Consider the following 13,791-nt stretch of genomic DNA (forward strand, 5'->3'; position numbering starts at 1 on the left):
TTAGCTTGCAGTCCTTGTAACAAGACCGCGGCTGAAAATATTTCATCAATGTTGTTTTGACACTACCTACAAAGTCAAGGCGTTGACCGAAGCACGTCTGCTGGGGAAGTTACATAAATTAAAAGAAGAGGATCCACAAGAAAAGGGAGAGAGTGAGAGAACCAGAAAATGCATTTCGCATCCCCTGAGGAGAGCTTCGTTCGCAATTTAGTCAACAAGGCTCCCGTCATTGTGAGCAAGGCTGTGTCAAGTTCACCAAAATGTCCTTATTCTGCATTTTTTCTTTATGGTCGGTGTGCTCTTCCTAATTTCCATGACGCACTTTTAAGGACACATGAAGAGGAACATTCGCTACAGTAAGTAAACAAAACGTGCCTGCTAAAAATACATGACGTCAATGTTCGTTTTTAAGGGACCTGTGTCCACTGACGTGTTGGTTACGGCTGAACAACTGTATGTTGTTGTTTTTTTGCAGGCGGCGGACGTTTTATCTCCAGCGTTAAAAACTTCGATCTTATGGGGAACGGGAGGAGGGGGGCGTGTTCTATGTATGGCAACACCAATGTGCACAACATTACCTTGTTCAGGCAAATTAGTACACTTTGTGAGTGTTGACTAATCACGCAGATGACACAGACAAAAGAAACAGGGACATGAGAACTGGCCCTTACTCTATTGAACAAGCGGTGCTCCTATTGCATTTTCCGTCTTATAGTAGTTTGCGTGCTTTATCGATGAAAACTGCGAAACTGCACGAAAATGTCGTGCATTTGTAGCCTTGTAGGCACGTGTGCTCAGATTTGGGTGCACGTTAAAGAACCCCAGGTCGTCGAAATTTCCGGAGCCCTCGGCTACAGCGTCTCTCATAATCATAAGGTGGTTTTGGGACGTTAAACCCCACATATCAATCAATCATTTGTAGCCTTGTTCATAACACCCCAAATATAAGAGTGTAAATGGGGTGTTTCGAGGGTGTTTTGTTCACGAACACTCAAATTTTAAAGATGGAGTGTAAAAGGGTGTTCATAAGGGCGCTTTCTGTGCGTGCACCAGTTTTACACCTTTTATGATGTAGATTTTTTTTAGAGTGTTGGGTTCTTCAACGGGCACCTAAATCTAAGCACATGGGCTAGCAGCATTTTCACCTTCATCGTAAATGCAGCCAGGTGTGTAATTCATGTGACGTCAAGTAATCATAGGCTGCTTCCTGCTCATGACATTCTAGTAGCCGCTTTTTGAAAATTCGTGAATCTTTACTTTTAATACTGTTACTCAAATACACGTGATGGACTAAACGCTTCTAAATAATATTACAGAGAATGTCGGTGGGGCCAACGTTTTGACAAGTTAACTTTCCTTTGTCAAGGCAATGCCGTTCTCTTCACAAAGACAAGTATACTTGCCGAAACACTGTTTCCAGCGACGTTCTTTCTCAAAAAACTTCTGATTGATTCAAGCCTCTTCATGTGTCTGAACTTTAGTGTAGTTTGGTACCCAAGTTTTGTAAGAAAACCCTGTGCGCCGTCATCACAAACGTTATTGAGATAATATGACGTGTCCTACTCGCAATTGTTGACAATTTTCGCATTGTTTCGGATATTCTGTGTCCAATGTTCGCTCATTATATCCACATGTCAGTTGTAAGGTAAAGCGCAGATTTTATAGATTGACACTTTTACACTACATGTATGTTTTTTTATACGAAACATACAGTGAAATGTTCTTTTTATTCGTGCCGATTGAATGTCATCTTATACTGATTCCGCTTAACTTTTGCCTTTTGAAAACACACGACTAAAATTCAAAAAAATATTATAAATTAAAATATTCCAAATGGGCGCATCGCCCGAGCGGCAACGGGCCTGAAAGAAGGCACGAGCGTGTTTCACTTGTATACAAAGTGGGAAAATATGGCTTTCGCGGCAAGCCTTCTCGTCTCAACTTTTAGTTCTTTCCCTTTATTTGGTGACCTAACCAATGACGTCATGAAATAAATTTTCTGTTTGTAAATAATTTCCAGTAGGATGCCCGGCGACCACCAGTGGTAAAAGCTGCACTGCCGCTGCGTATTAGCATGTGAGTGCGAATACATGGTAGGTATAGGGAGTCTCCGCCCTCAGGTAATTCGCGTAAGAGCAGCATCATCCGTTTGCGTAGCTAGCGACCACGTACGCTCACACTCATCTTTTTGATACGGTATGTGTTAAAGACGAAAGTCTTTCTTGGAATACTTCGAAGCAAAAAAAAATTTCTTGTCTTGTCTGTTGGTCGAATTGCCTGCGTGTCGTTTAAAAAAGGGTTAAAATCCAACTACATACGCAGCGCCCGCCAATATTGATCTGGTTTCGGCATTTATAACTGTGGGTGGGGTCAATTGAAAGGAAATATTGCACGTATCAGAGGCGCAACCTCGACACGTCAATATATGTGGCATGTTTTTTTATACTCCTAAAAGCAGCCCCACCGCGGTGGTCTAGCGGCTATGGTACTCGGCTGCTGACCCGCAGGGCGCGGGTTTGAATCCCGGCTGCGGCGGCTGCATTTCCGATGAAGGCGGAAATTTTGTAGGCCCATGTGCTCAGATTTGGGTGCACGTTAAAGAACCCCAGGTGGTCGAAATTTCCGGAGCCCTCTACTACGGTGTCTTTCACAATCATAGCGTGGTTTTGGGACGTTAAACCCCACAAATCAATCAATCATCAACTCTTAAAAGCATACATAAATATTTTTCGGGAACGCAGCGTTTATTACGCTGCGCTCACAATGCAATGCTATGCATAATAAGGTGGGTGCTTCCTGCGTTTTGCTAAGACGATACGGTGGGGTGTGGAGTGATTCTTAAATGAGATAAAAGTGAGCCCGTATCTGTCTGCATTAGAGTAGGACACCTAAACAGTAGCTCACGAGGGATGAGGGTAGTGAGGCATTAAAAAGGATAGAGTGAGAAGTAAAAATAAGATAGAAAGATGGGGACGCGGTCAAAAGAGTCCGAGGACGAGGTACCACTCAGCGAGAACTTCATGGCGTCATGAGATGGCAGAGGGCGAGCCGGTCGGCCAGAGCTGCGCTGTCATCGGAGATCGCGGGGGCACAACCGTTCGGCACGGATTCCAGAGGCACCGGTGGCAACAACCCGTATCCTTGTATTCTACAAATCATGGCCTTTGAGATTGTGCGCACACGCCATGCGCTCGCTGTAGTGAAGGCCATCCTTTCTTTTTTGAAGATTACTGCCAGACGGCACTCATGTCTCACGCAACACCTCCAAAATCTCATTCGCCAATTTTCTTGCACAGAAAATCAAATCAACGTTTTATTCACTCCCTTCAGACGCAAGACATTTGTCTTTCGACGTCATTTGCAGGGAAACATGCGGATACAGGGCCACCTTTTACGACGCACCAATCGCGTTGCGTCCTCACTACAATCGTTGCAGCCCAACAACGTTCGTGTATTTGGCCATGGATGGGCTGGTTGAGATTTAGACACGACGAGCGCTCTTATTAACGCAGGTATCGTCTCCTCTCTAGTCCACAAAGCAACTTCTAAGCGGGTTGCGCTCACAGCGGAAACATCGGTAGTCGATGGCCGTCTGATACACATGTGGAAATCCAGGAGAGGGTTGACCAAGCGATGGAACAAGAGCGACTCAAAAGAAAATTGCGCCATAGAATTGATGAGATATCTGAGCGGGCAAACGCTTACGCGCAGCAGTTGGAGATGGCGAGCTGGGCGAATTTTCACGACTCACTCCGAGGAACCTCACACACCTCCAAGACATGGGCAATACTGCGCAGTTAATTGGAACCTGGTAAAACCAAAACGTCAGCAAACCGAACTCCTCAGAATCTCGCTGAGGAATTTCCAGGAACAGGCGATGCCCTCTTCGCTAAGCTCCGAGACAAGAAGTACATAAGCGCGTTTACCACTCCCCCGTGCACTTCAGCATACCAAGGCCAGGAAAACGCAGTGCTCGACGCACCGATCACCAAGGCAAAAGTATTCGCAACCACGCAAGCAGCAAAGTGCAATACTGCCCCTGGACCTGACCACCTAACAAACGCGATGGTTCGGAATATGAGCGAAGGACACCTGGAACAGCTTACTCGGTATTTAAATGAACAGGTATGGGGGAAAGACGTGGTTCCTCAACATTGGAAGGAAGCCAAAATTATTTTTATTTCGAAACCAGGAAAAACACCCGACCTACGAAATCTAAGAGCAATATCATTAACATCCTGTGTTAGCAAATTATTCGTAAAGGTGATTCACACACGTCTCACAACTTACATTGAAGATCGGAACTTTTTTCCAACAAGCATGTTTGGATTTCCACAACATTTGTACGCGCAGAACGTGTTCTTTCTACTTCGGGAAAAGGTACTCTGCAATACCACGGTTGGTGCAAAACATCTCGTCATAGCTCTTGATTTCAAAAGCGCATTTGACACTATGTCCCATGAGCTCATCTTATCTGAGCTAAATGACATCGGTTGTGGGCAAAATATATACGACTACGTTCGCTCTTTTCTAACCTCTTGCACTGCTACAATAGGCCTAGGCCATACACGCTCAGATCCGTTTCCTATGCCCTATATAGAGGCACACCACAAGGGGCGATACTATCTCCTCTTCTTTTCAACATCGACATGAGACGCTTAGCAAGAAGACTAGACGACGTTTGAAGACTAGGGTACGCGTTCTATGCGGATGATATTACCCTATGGGCCAACAGTCGCTCTTTGGGACTAAAAGAGCAAATACTACAAGACGCAGTGACCGCTGTTGACGACTTCGCTTGTCAGAGTGGAATGAGCTGCGCTCCCGGTAAATGTGAATTTATTGGAATCTGAGACAGAGGCTGCCGCATTCACGAGCCGGTCAGCCTCTCCTTTGGAGACTACAAGATAAAAGAGGTACAGAAAATGCGAGTCCTCGGACTGTGGCTATAAAGCAACAAGCGAGTGTACCACACAATAAAAACTGTCAGAACAACGGTGAAGCAGATCTCCCGTATGATTTATAGAGTCACCTATCATCGAAAAGATTTCAAGGAGGCTTAGACGCTCCGGCTTGTTCAGGCTTTTGTCCTCAGTCGGCTAACATATAGTCACAAATATAGGCCAGTTAAATTGCAAGTTTAGTTAGTTGCTTTTAAAGTGACGGCTAAGTGCTCTGCCATAGTTGAGTACGAAGTACTCGAAATCATGAAACATTTTTTTTCTAAACACACAGTCTTGCTTTCCAGGCAATCAATAAAACCGATTTAAATGCCCTAGATGGCTAGATACGAACATCGTACAAGGCGGCTCTCAGCCTACCACTTGGAACGTCCACAGAACGTCTCAAAGCCCTCGGCATACACAATCATTATGAGGAGTTACACGCAGCGGTGCTCATTTCTCAACGGGAGAGGCTTAACTTAACCACTACTGGGAGAAAATTGTTACGCCGTGTAGGTTACCCAGCTCGTCCTCTGTATGCGGGAGAGGAACTGGAGTCCCTGGCTGAACAGTTACGTGAAAAGGTTCTAGTATCCCCTATCCCAAAAAATATGAGTCCCCGATTTCACAAAGGTCGTAGGAGTGCGCGAGCTCACAAGTTATAGCGGCAATTCGGGAACAATTCGGACACGGTGTACAGAGATGTCGCCCTATGCGGCACAAGCAATTCCGCGCTCGCAGTCGCAGGAGCGGCCTCGGGTCAAGGCCTTCTGACTTGCACCACGGCACGAGCCGCGTCCGCGAATAACGCTTAGGCTTTAAGCTATCGCTCTTGCTATTAAAGCTAAGGATATTCTGGTACAATCGTCCCTTGTTTTCACCGATTCCATGGTAGCATATAGACTCTTTCTCACGGGAAGGCTACCACACAACACCATCCGCCTCTTAGGACCGGACCAAATGCAGGTCCATGCTATCATCTGGTGCCCGGGTCCCGCAGGACTCGATGGCAGTGAGAGAGCGGACGGCGCAGCTCGTGCTTTAAACAACCGAGCGGCCTACTACTCCGATGACAGCCCCTTTTCACCGCGAGATATCCTTGAAAACCAACGGCTTGAGTGACGAAGGTACAGTGAACCGCACACAGTTTTAGCCGGCCCGAATTCTTATGATTGAAGCCATATACAAACAAACACATATCCAAATCTTTCCTTGAAGCATGCCATTCATCCCGCGATGTACCGCGATAGTTGTCAGTGGTGCGGAGGCAGGCCCACTTTCGCCCAAGTAACGTTGGATCGTCAGAACAGGCTAACAGAAATTAACTCGCCGCTAATAGCCGATAGCCGGCAAAAGTTCCGCAAGGGAGCAGTGGGAGACTTTCTCACCAGCGAGTATCTGGGGGTGCAACTAGGGCTCCTCGACCAGGCGCAGCGGGCCGCTAAAGCCAGTGGAGCCCATATATATATAAATATATATATATATATATATATATATATATATATATATATATATATATATATATATATATATATATATATATATTCCAGCGAAAACCAACTGCACAGACGCACTTCTGCGTGGCTTTCAAGACACGCATGATGGCGTGGAATTTGGAGAGGCCGGAAGCCACGTGAACGAAAAGCGAAGCCGCAACTGTTTCGCCCATTGGTAGTACGATGTGGTCGCGTCACTATTTGTCTTAAAGAGTCGCGAGCCCGGCAACAGTTACGTCGCTAGCATTACGTTCTTCATGCTAAGATTAGAGGGCACCATGCGTCATGCGCTGTATATATGGTGTTGCCGAATAAGGGTACGGGGATTCAATCGGTCAACGTGCCTCCGAGTCACTTGGTTAGCCTCGAGCGTCGGTTTGCATGTTGCATCGTACAGTAAGAACAGCAACGTCTGAACAAGCTCATTACGTTGTTTGGAGTCAGGCTTACGATCGCCCCGCCGTGGTGGTCTAGTGGCTAAGGTACTCGGCTGCTGACCCGCAGGGCGCGGGTTCGAATCCCGGCTGCGGCGGTTGCATTTCCGATGGAGGCAGAAATGTTGTAGGCCCGTGTGCTCAGATTTGGGTGCGCGTTAAAGAACCCCAGGTGGTCTAAATTTCCGGAGCCCTCCACTACGGCGTCTCTCATAATCATAGAGTGGTTTTGGGACGTTAAACCCCACATATCAATCATCAAGGCTTACGATCTTTACCGATGATCAATACTTGGCGCACGTAGTATGAAAAAGGCATAACCGAAGATACCTAATGCACGTGTTCTGAATGAACATGGCTTATCTCGTCAATTCCGTCGTTCTGTCAAGAGGGTTTTTGTTTTTTGTAGAGAACAGTATTATAGTATGTGATGTGACTTGCACTGTGTTGTTTGTTTTGTCTTTTTTTTAACTTTCAAAGGACTTATCTTCTGTGGCAAGAAGTACGGGAGTGTATAGCCTGCTCGTGAAAGCAGTCATCTAACATATACTGAAAAAGCCGTGTATGCCGACGCAGTACAGCAGGAAACGCCACTGACAGATTCAGGTAGGTCAGTCACAGCAATTTGAAAATTCGCCACAAGAGGTGTCATCTATTATTTACAACATTTGCTTTCGATAGGCCAACCTTGCATTTACAAAGATGAGCACATTTTTCTCCTGCCTTGAATGCAGCCCAACATGCGATATGAAGAAGACAGTTAGTGATATTAGGAGCAGCTTATATACGCTTCGCGGAAATGTCGCGTTAACATGGATCCACATATTTCTTGAGAACTTGACTGTCAAAAAATATTGCAGTTACTGTGTGTCACAGAACGAGCGCTAAAAACGGGCGCGCCGCCAAATTCTTGCGATAACGCGCCCAGAGAGACGCGGCAAGGTCAACGAAAAAAAAAGAAAAGAGAAAACAAGCATCTAAGGCTCCCCGGGCGCGCGACGCCTCTCCTCTCGGAAGCGTGGCTTCGCCGATGAACCTCCTCACCCCACAGCGGCGGCCGGGCAAGCGCTAGAAATTTCCAGAAGGAAAGGGGCGTGTATGCCGAGTTGATTCATCTGTCGGGGACCGCCCCCGTACAGTCTCGCGCCCCTCCCTAGCCTCCGCTGCACATCGCGGCGACGAAATGAGGAGAACTTTCTGGAATGTCGCGCGGAATGTATTTAACCGAGCAGCGGAGATGAGAGATCAGGAGAAGACGGAATTTAGCGCCAGAGTGCGTAGGGATCCCGCCGTGTAGCCGGCGAAGGTTTTGTCCGTAGGGACGAAGCAGGAGATCAAGAGGATTTCCACCTGAGGGGTGAAGGCTCGAGCTACAGGCAAGAGCGTGTGTGTACCGCTATCGAGCGAAGACGCGTGGCGACAGCTGCGTGTGTGAAGCCGACGTGTTCGGGCGAAGAAGTTTGAAGCTTGAAGAGTGGCCAATTGAAGGCGCCAGGTTTCCTGGAAGAGAAACTTCGAGGGCGCGGAACGACAACAACGCTGGACTTTGAGTGAGTGATTCTCGGAAGAGTATCATCCAGACTTTTGTTCCAAGAACTTTGGACTGGATACGTTTCTATCTCTCTAGTCTTTAAGTGTCTTGGTTGTTCAATGCATGCGACTGCATTGTAGAGCGTATCGTTCGTTGTCTATGTCCGTTGTTTTGAGTGTGGCTGATTGTACTGTGTAGTACGTTGTTTGATTGGTGACGTATTGTATGTAACTATTGTGGAGTGTGCATACGTGTGTATTGTTTTCGATCTGCCATTTCTGAGAATATAATATTTGTTTTGTTTATCAACTCTCGGCTCTGACTTGTTCTTTGGACCACAGCCGGCGTCCGCTGGCGCGCCAAAAAGGACCACTTCTAAATTGTCCACGCTTTCGTGGTGCGGTTCGGCGGGCCGATACTTCGACCCTTGGAATTAGCCCGGCGATTGCCTCCCTAATTAACGGGACCGGTGTGACACTGTGCTCGCAAAATGTTTCAGGCAAACACTCTTTGAAAAAGACCTCATCTACCTTGAGCCTGAATAGTGATAAGTATAGTCATTTTCCGCCAATATTGCGGACATTGAAACTTCCATGGGATAATTTTGCCGGATTTTAGCAACCCTTATCCCACCTAGTAGCGTTTTTGCTATTGTTTGGTTTTTGTACAGCTGTCTTTATATTCCCACACGTGTCGTAAACTGCAAGGCTTCCCCCCCCCCAAAAAAAAAAGTATTCCAGTATCTGTATTGCTCTCCGAAATATCCCGATACGTCAACAAAAAATGTGTTTTTCTAACTTCATTTCAGGCTCCACACCGATGTATTTTAATATGTAGAGTCTGGAATACTTTTCCAAGTATCTCTACCCAGCTTTAGTATTAGATATAGTTTTTGTGTTTCTGTGCGTTTGTTCCAACCAAAATGTGCGCAAGCCCGGACCAACCAAGAAAACGACACGACAACTTATAAAACAGCCGGAATTTATTGGTTCTGGCAAAGTCACCGATCGTTTCATAGCTGACAAGAGTTCAGACACTCCGTGGAACGCAACTGCCTTGTTCTTGCCTGCATGCAGGACCCGTTTTGACGCCGCTCGTCCAAGCAGTCCTAGAACGAACGCCATTGGACTAGCGTATCGAGAGTTCATATCAAGTGAGCGCTGCGAGCGAGCGAACACACAACACAAAACTTCAAACAACAAGAACGAAATGGTACGCCGGTCTCTCTCCTCTTGCACGCACTCAGCACGAGCCGGAAGACGCCTCTTCAGCCGAATGCCGACGTCGCGACATTGGTTGACGCAGCGCTCCCGTGTGGCTCAACGGTGCAACCCATGAACCGCTGCATCAGCTTCATCGCTTTTGCCGGGAACAAACTGCACCGGAAAGGTAAAAATTAAGGTGCGATCTTGAAGAGTATTCGTTATTTATTATTTGTTCCTTTATTTAGTAATACTTTTAAGCCTAGAAGGGTCTTTACACGAACGTATTAAGAGTCAGATAGTTCAATAAGAAACATTCACGCGACATAAATGTGAACATGATTTCAGGGACACTGCTAACTTCAGAGATATGCAAAGTGTAAGAAAAGAAAAGAGAACAACAAAGCTTAAGTGCACTCGTCCCGTCGACAGGGTGGCGTTAATGATTAGTGTTTAAAACCACCGAATGACCCGAATAGGCAGGAGTATGGAGTTTGTTTAAGAATTCAGTAATGGAAGGAGGGGAAACCAGAGGATGGCCGTCAACAAGAGAGCATTAAAAAGAATCTCTTATCTTCTAGGTTGAAGATTGTTCACAATAACAATATTTAACTACTAGACACCCATTTTAACCATTTGAATGGGTCTGGCCGTGGCAGCCGCAATGTTTATATAGAAGCGAAGATGCTTAAGGCGCGGGCGCTTGGTTTTAGGTAGTCGTTAAAGAATCCCTGGAGGTCGAAATTTTCTAAGGCATCCACTACCGCGTCCTTCATAATCATATTGTTGCTCTGGGATGTTCAATCCCCAATACGATTAATAATGCCCTATTTACTGGAATGTAACACCAATTTTTTTCCAAACCTTTACTACCTAAAGTCACCTCTGACGCTACAACTGAATACAAAAATCGCTGTTTTTACATTTTTTGTGACGCGATGAAATGTCCCCCGCCGAGTTACGATCCACTAGGTAAGGTACCGATTTGATTGGGAGTAGAGAGAGAGAGAGAGATAAAGATGCAAGGAAAGGCAGGGAGGTTAACCAGACACACATCCGGTTTGCTACCCTGCACTGGGGAAGGGATAAAGGGGAGAAAAGAGGTTGCATAGAGATGAGAAGGTACACACAATCACGAGCATACTCGGGGAGCACACAGTCTACAGGCGGTCGCTCAGGCTTGTTGACTTTAGGTAAAGTAGCAGTGCTTTAGTTGCTTTCTGCGTAACTGAGGCAGATGCCCAAGGTCCTAGTATCTTCTGCACACAAAATGGTCCGGGGTCAAGTTGATTCAAAACCATCCGGAGCTGGCATCGCTGTGTGTCGTAGCAAGCGCAGCTGCGCAGGACGTGTTCGATGGTCTCGTCAGCTCCGCAGTAGTCGCATGTAGGAGTGTCTGCCATACCAATGCGAAAGGCGTACACCTTTGTAAATGCAACACCCAACCAAAGGCGGCATAACAGTCTCGCATTGGAGCGGGAAAGTTGTGATGGTAGCTTTAGCTCGAGCGAAGGATCCAGTTCATAAAATTGACACCTTTGAAAGCTGGTAGACGACGAGAACGTGCGTGTGAGATCTCGAGCCAGCACGTAAAGTTGTCTTGCTGCATCAATCCTTGATAGAGGAATCGGGACTACACGGGTTCCTTCATGAGCTGAGCGGGCTGCATCATCGGCTAATTGATTTCCGGTAATACCGATATGTCCAGGCAGCCATTGATATATAATATCATGCCCTCGTGCTAGAGCTTCATGATGACAATGTCTTATTTCTTGTACGAATTGGTCATGACTCCTCCTACGCATGGCAGACTGCAAACTCTGAAGCGCTGCCTTCGAATCACAGAATATGACCCATTTTCCTGGACGTTCTTGAACAAGATATCAGAGCTTGCTGCTATAAGAGCTGCTTTATGATTGGGAGTAAACTCTTTCAAAAAACATGCAGCTGGACTCCAGCAGTTTAGGGAAACTTAACTACCGTGTCTGAATTATTAGCAGAAAAGATGAAATTTTTAGGTTCGCAACAGAAGCTGAAAAACCATGTTTAGTATTCAGTATGGGCTAACTGTTTGTGGCTCATTTGTTATTGTATTGAGGTAGTGCTATCACCCGCTAGAAAAAGAGAGAATACAATGAGGGGAAGGCAGGGTGATTAATCAGATATCGGAGCATCCTGTTCGCTACTCTGCAAAAGAGATGTAGAATGGGGAATAAAGATGGGGAAGAAAGCGAAGAAACAAGTAGACAGGCGAAAGAGAGAACAAAAAAAAATAGCTGGGGTGCTATAGCCTAATAAATAGGCCACTACTATGCCAAAAGTTCAATAAGGCCTTTACTGATTTCCTGTGCGAACATATATTGTGTCGCTTTTCAAGCACTGACTGTTCTGACAAGGGTCTCTCGTCAAGACGAGCTAATGCAGCAGCTAGCTGCTGTCTTTGCACGCTGTAACGAGGGCAGTGACGGAGAACGTGCTCTATCATTTCATCGCTGTTGTAATGGTCGCAACCAGCACTGTCTTCCATGCCAACTCGTAAGGCGAAAGCTTTGGTGAAAGCGACACCAAGCCACAGTCGGCAAAGCAACGTTGTTTCAAGGCCAGATAGTCCGGACGGAGTAATTGGGAATGAGAGGGCTACGTATGCTGCGAGAATCCAAGACGAAGGTGGAGGATGTCGACGGGCGAACCTTCCAGAAACGAGCCAAGATGGGGTGACGGTAGAGTATGCAGTATGCATGTCACTCGCAGTGTTCGAGAGTTCGTGCTTTCACGCTTGCAAACGTTTCCCATTCTTTCTATGAAGAAGCTGCCCGAGATTTAGGCACGAGAACAACCATGTTGTCACCGAGCCATCCACGATATTCGCGGAAGAGAGGCGGAAGCTAAAACGCCAAGAACGGAAGACGAAAAAAAAATACAGAAGTGTAATATAGCCTGACGAAACACGCTCATAAGCTTAGCTGTTTCCAAAAATGTTTGGAAGTGAAGATGGCTGGATTTTTTTGTACAAGGTGGAACTTTTAGAAAGATGTACAGTGTTTTATAGTACGCAAAGCATGAAAAATATAAATCTATTTCAAACCTCTGTCCAGAGTGGGCAAAAAGATCCTAGAGCGTGAACTACATGTATTAACAATGCAGTCACTGATAAAGCATTTGGAAGTTCTAGATAAACATCAGCTAAAGAACGGCGACTTCGAGCGCTGATGTTTGTTGGACACGACAATAAATGGAACAAACATGCAAAAATCTACGAAATACCTAGGGGTGGAACCTATAGTAAATATCATATAAACTGATCAAAACAATAAGTTGCCACTGATAGAGACCTAATCTGTGACTCTCGAACAACGTGTCCGATTCGAAAGTCGCAGGTATATTCCAAAATCACAAGTTCGAACCCCGCCAGTAGTCTTCCTTTTGACTTTCTTTGTGCATGTCTTTCGAGCACCACAACACAAGTCTCACAAAGAGGAACTCATTGTAGGTACGAAGCCTGTTGTAGGGAAGTTGGTTTGTCTTCCCCTCAATTTGCTGTCTATTTGTGTCATAATAACTGTACCGCAAATTAAAGCCACAAACTACGTACCTAATGTCTTTCTTGGCCTCAGTGTTTGTGGATATGACAAGATGAGGCCTTAGAAAAGTTAGTGTGAGGATAAGGCGAACACAAGAGCTATGTTTGACAGTAGCTCACGAACTAAAATGAGTGGGTTAATGCACACATCAGTGTGCAACAATTGTTCATGAGCCAAGGGATGGCACACCAAGCAATTCGATTCTTTTGCGCCATGGTGAAGAGCTCAAATAACTCTACGTCACACTATCCTGCCGAGCAGCCACTTCAAATAAAGGGCGTGCCCCACCGAAACAAATACCTGCCTGCGTCATTTGCACATATGACAAGTCAGCAAGGAATAAGAGCAACGCTTCTTGATAAGTACAATATTATCCTGCCTTGATCGACAAGTTACAGCGCTCTTTTGTTTTTAAAATTTTCCTCTTGTCCGAAAAGCACAGCCAGATGAGCGAAGCAGCTAAGTAGACTTAATCCTAAAAACTACGATACGTGGAAAGTAGGTTCAGCTGCTGAGAGCAAGATTAGCTATGTTTCCACAATTAATTCAATCGACCATTTTTAATACACTTTTTTCACTCATCAAAACTGTGACTTCCGAGTCA

At 45.8% G+C, this 13,791-nt stretch overlaps 1 protein-coding gene across 1 annotated transcript in view; it reads right to left on the reverse strand.

Annotated features, from left to right (window-relative positions):
• Positions 1-9,368: 9,368 nt before the first annotated feature.
• LOC119164561 (17-beta-hydroxysteroid dehydrogenase 13) overlaps positions 9,369-13,791 on the reverse strand; it is a 61,863-nt gene continuing 57,440 nt past the window's right edge. Inside the window, exon 6 of the mRNA XM_037416782.2 lies at positions 9,369-9,780. Coding sequence (XP_037272679.1) covers positions 9,672-9,780 — 109 coding nt within the window. The 3' untranslated portion in view covers positions 9,369-9,671. The remainder of the gene's footprint in view (positions 9,781-13,791) is intronic.

The sequence above is a fragment of the Rhipicephalus microplus genome, chromosome 8 (assembly GCF_043290135.1).
Source record: "Rhipicephalus microplus isolate Deutch F79 chromosome 8, USDA_Rmic, whole genome shotgun sequence".
NCBI lineage: Eukaryota > Metazoa > Arthropoda > Arachnida > Ixodida > Ixodidae > Rhipicephalus > Rhipicephalus microplus.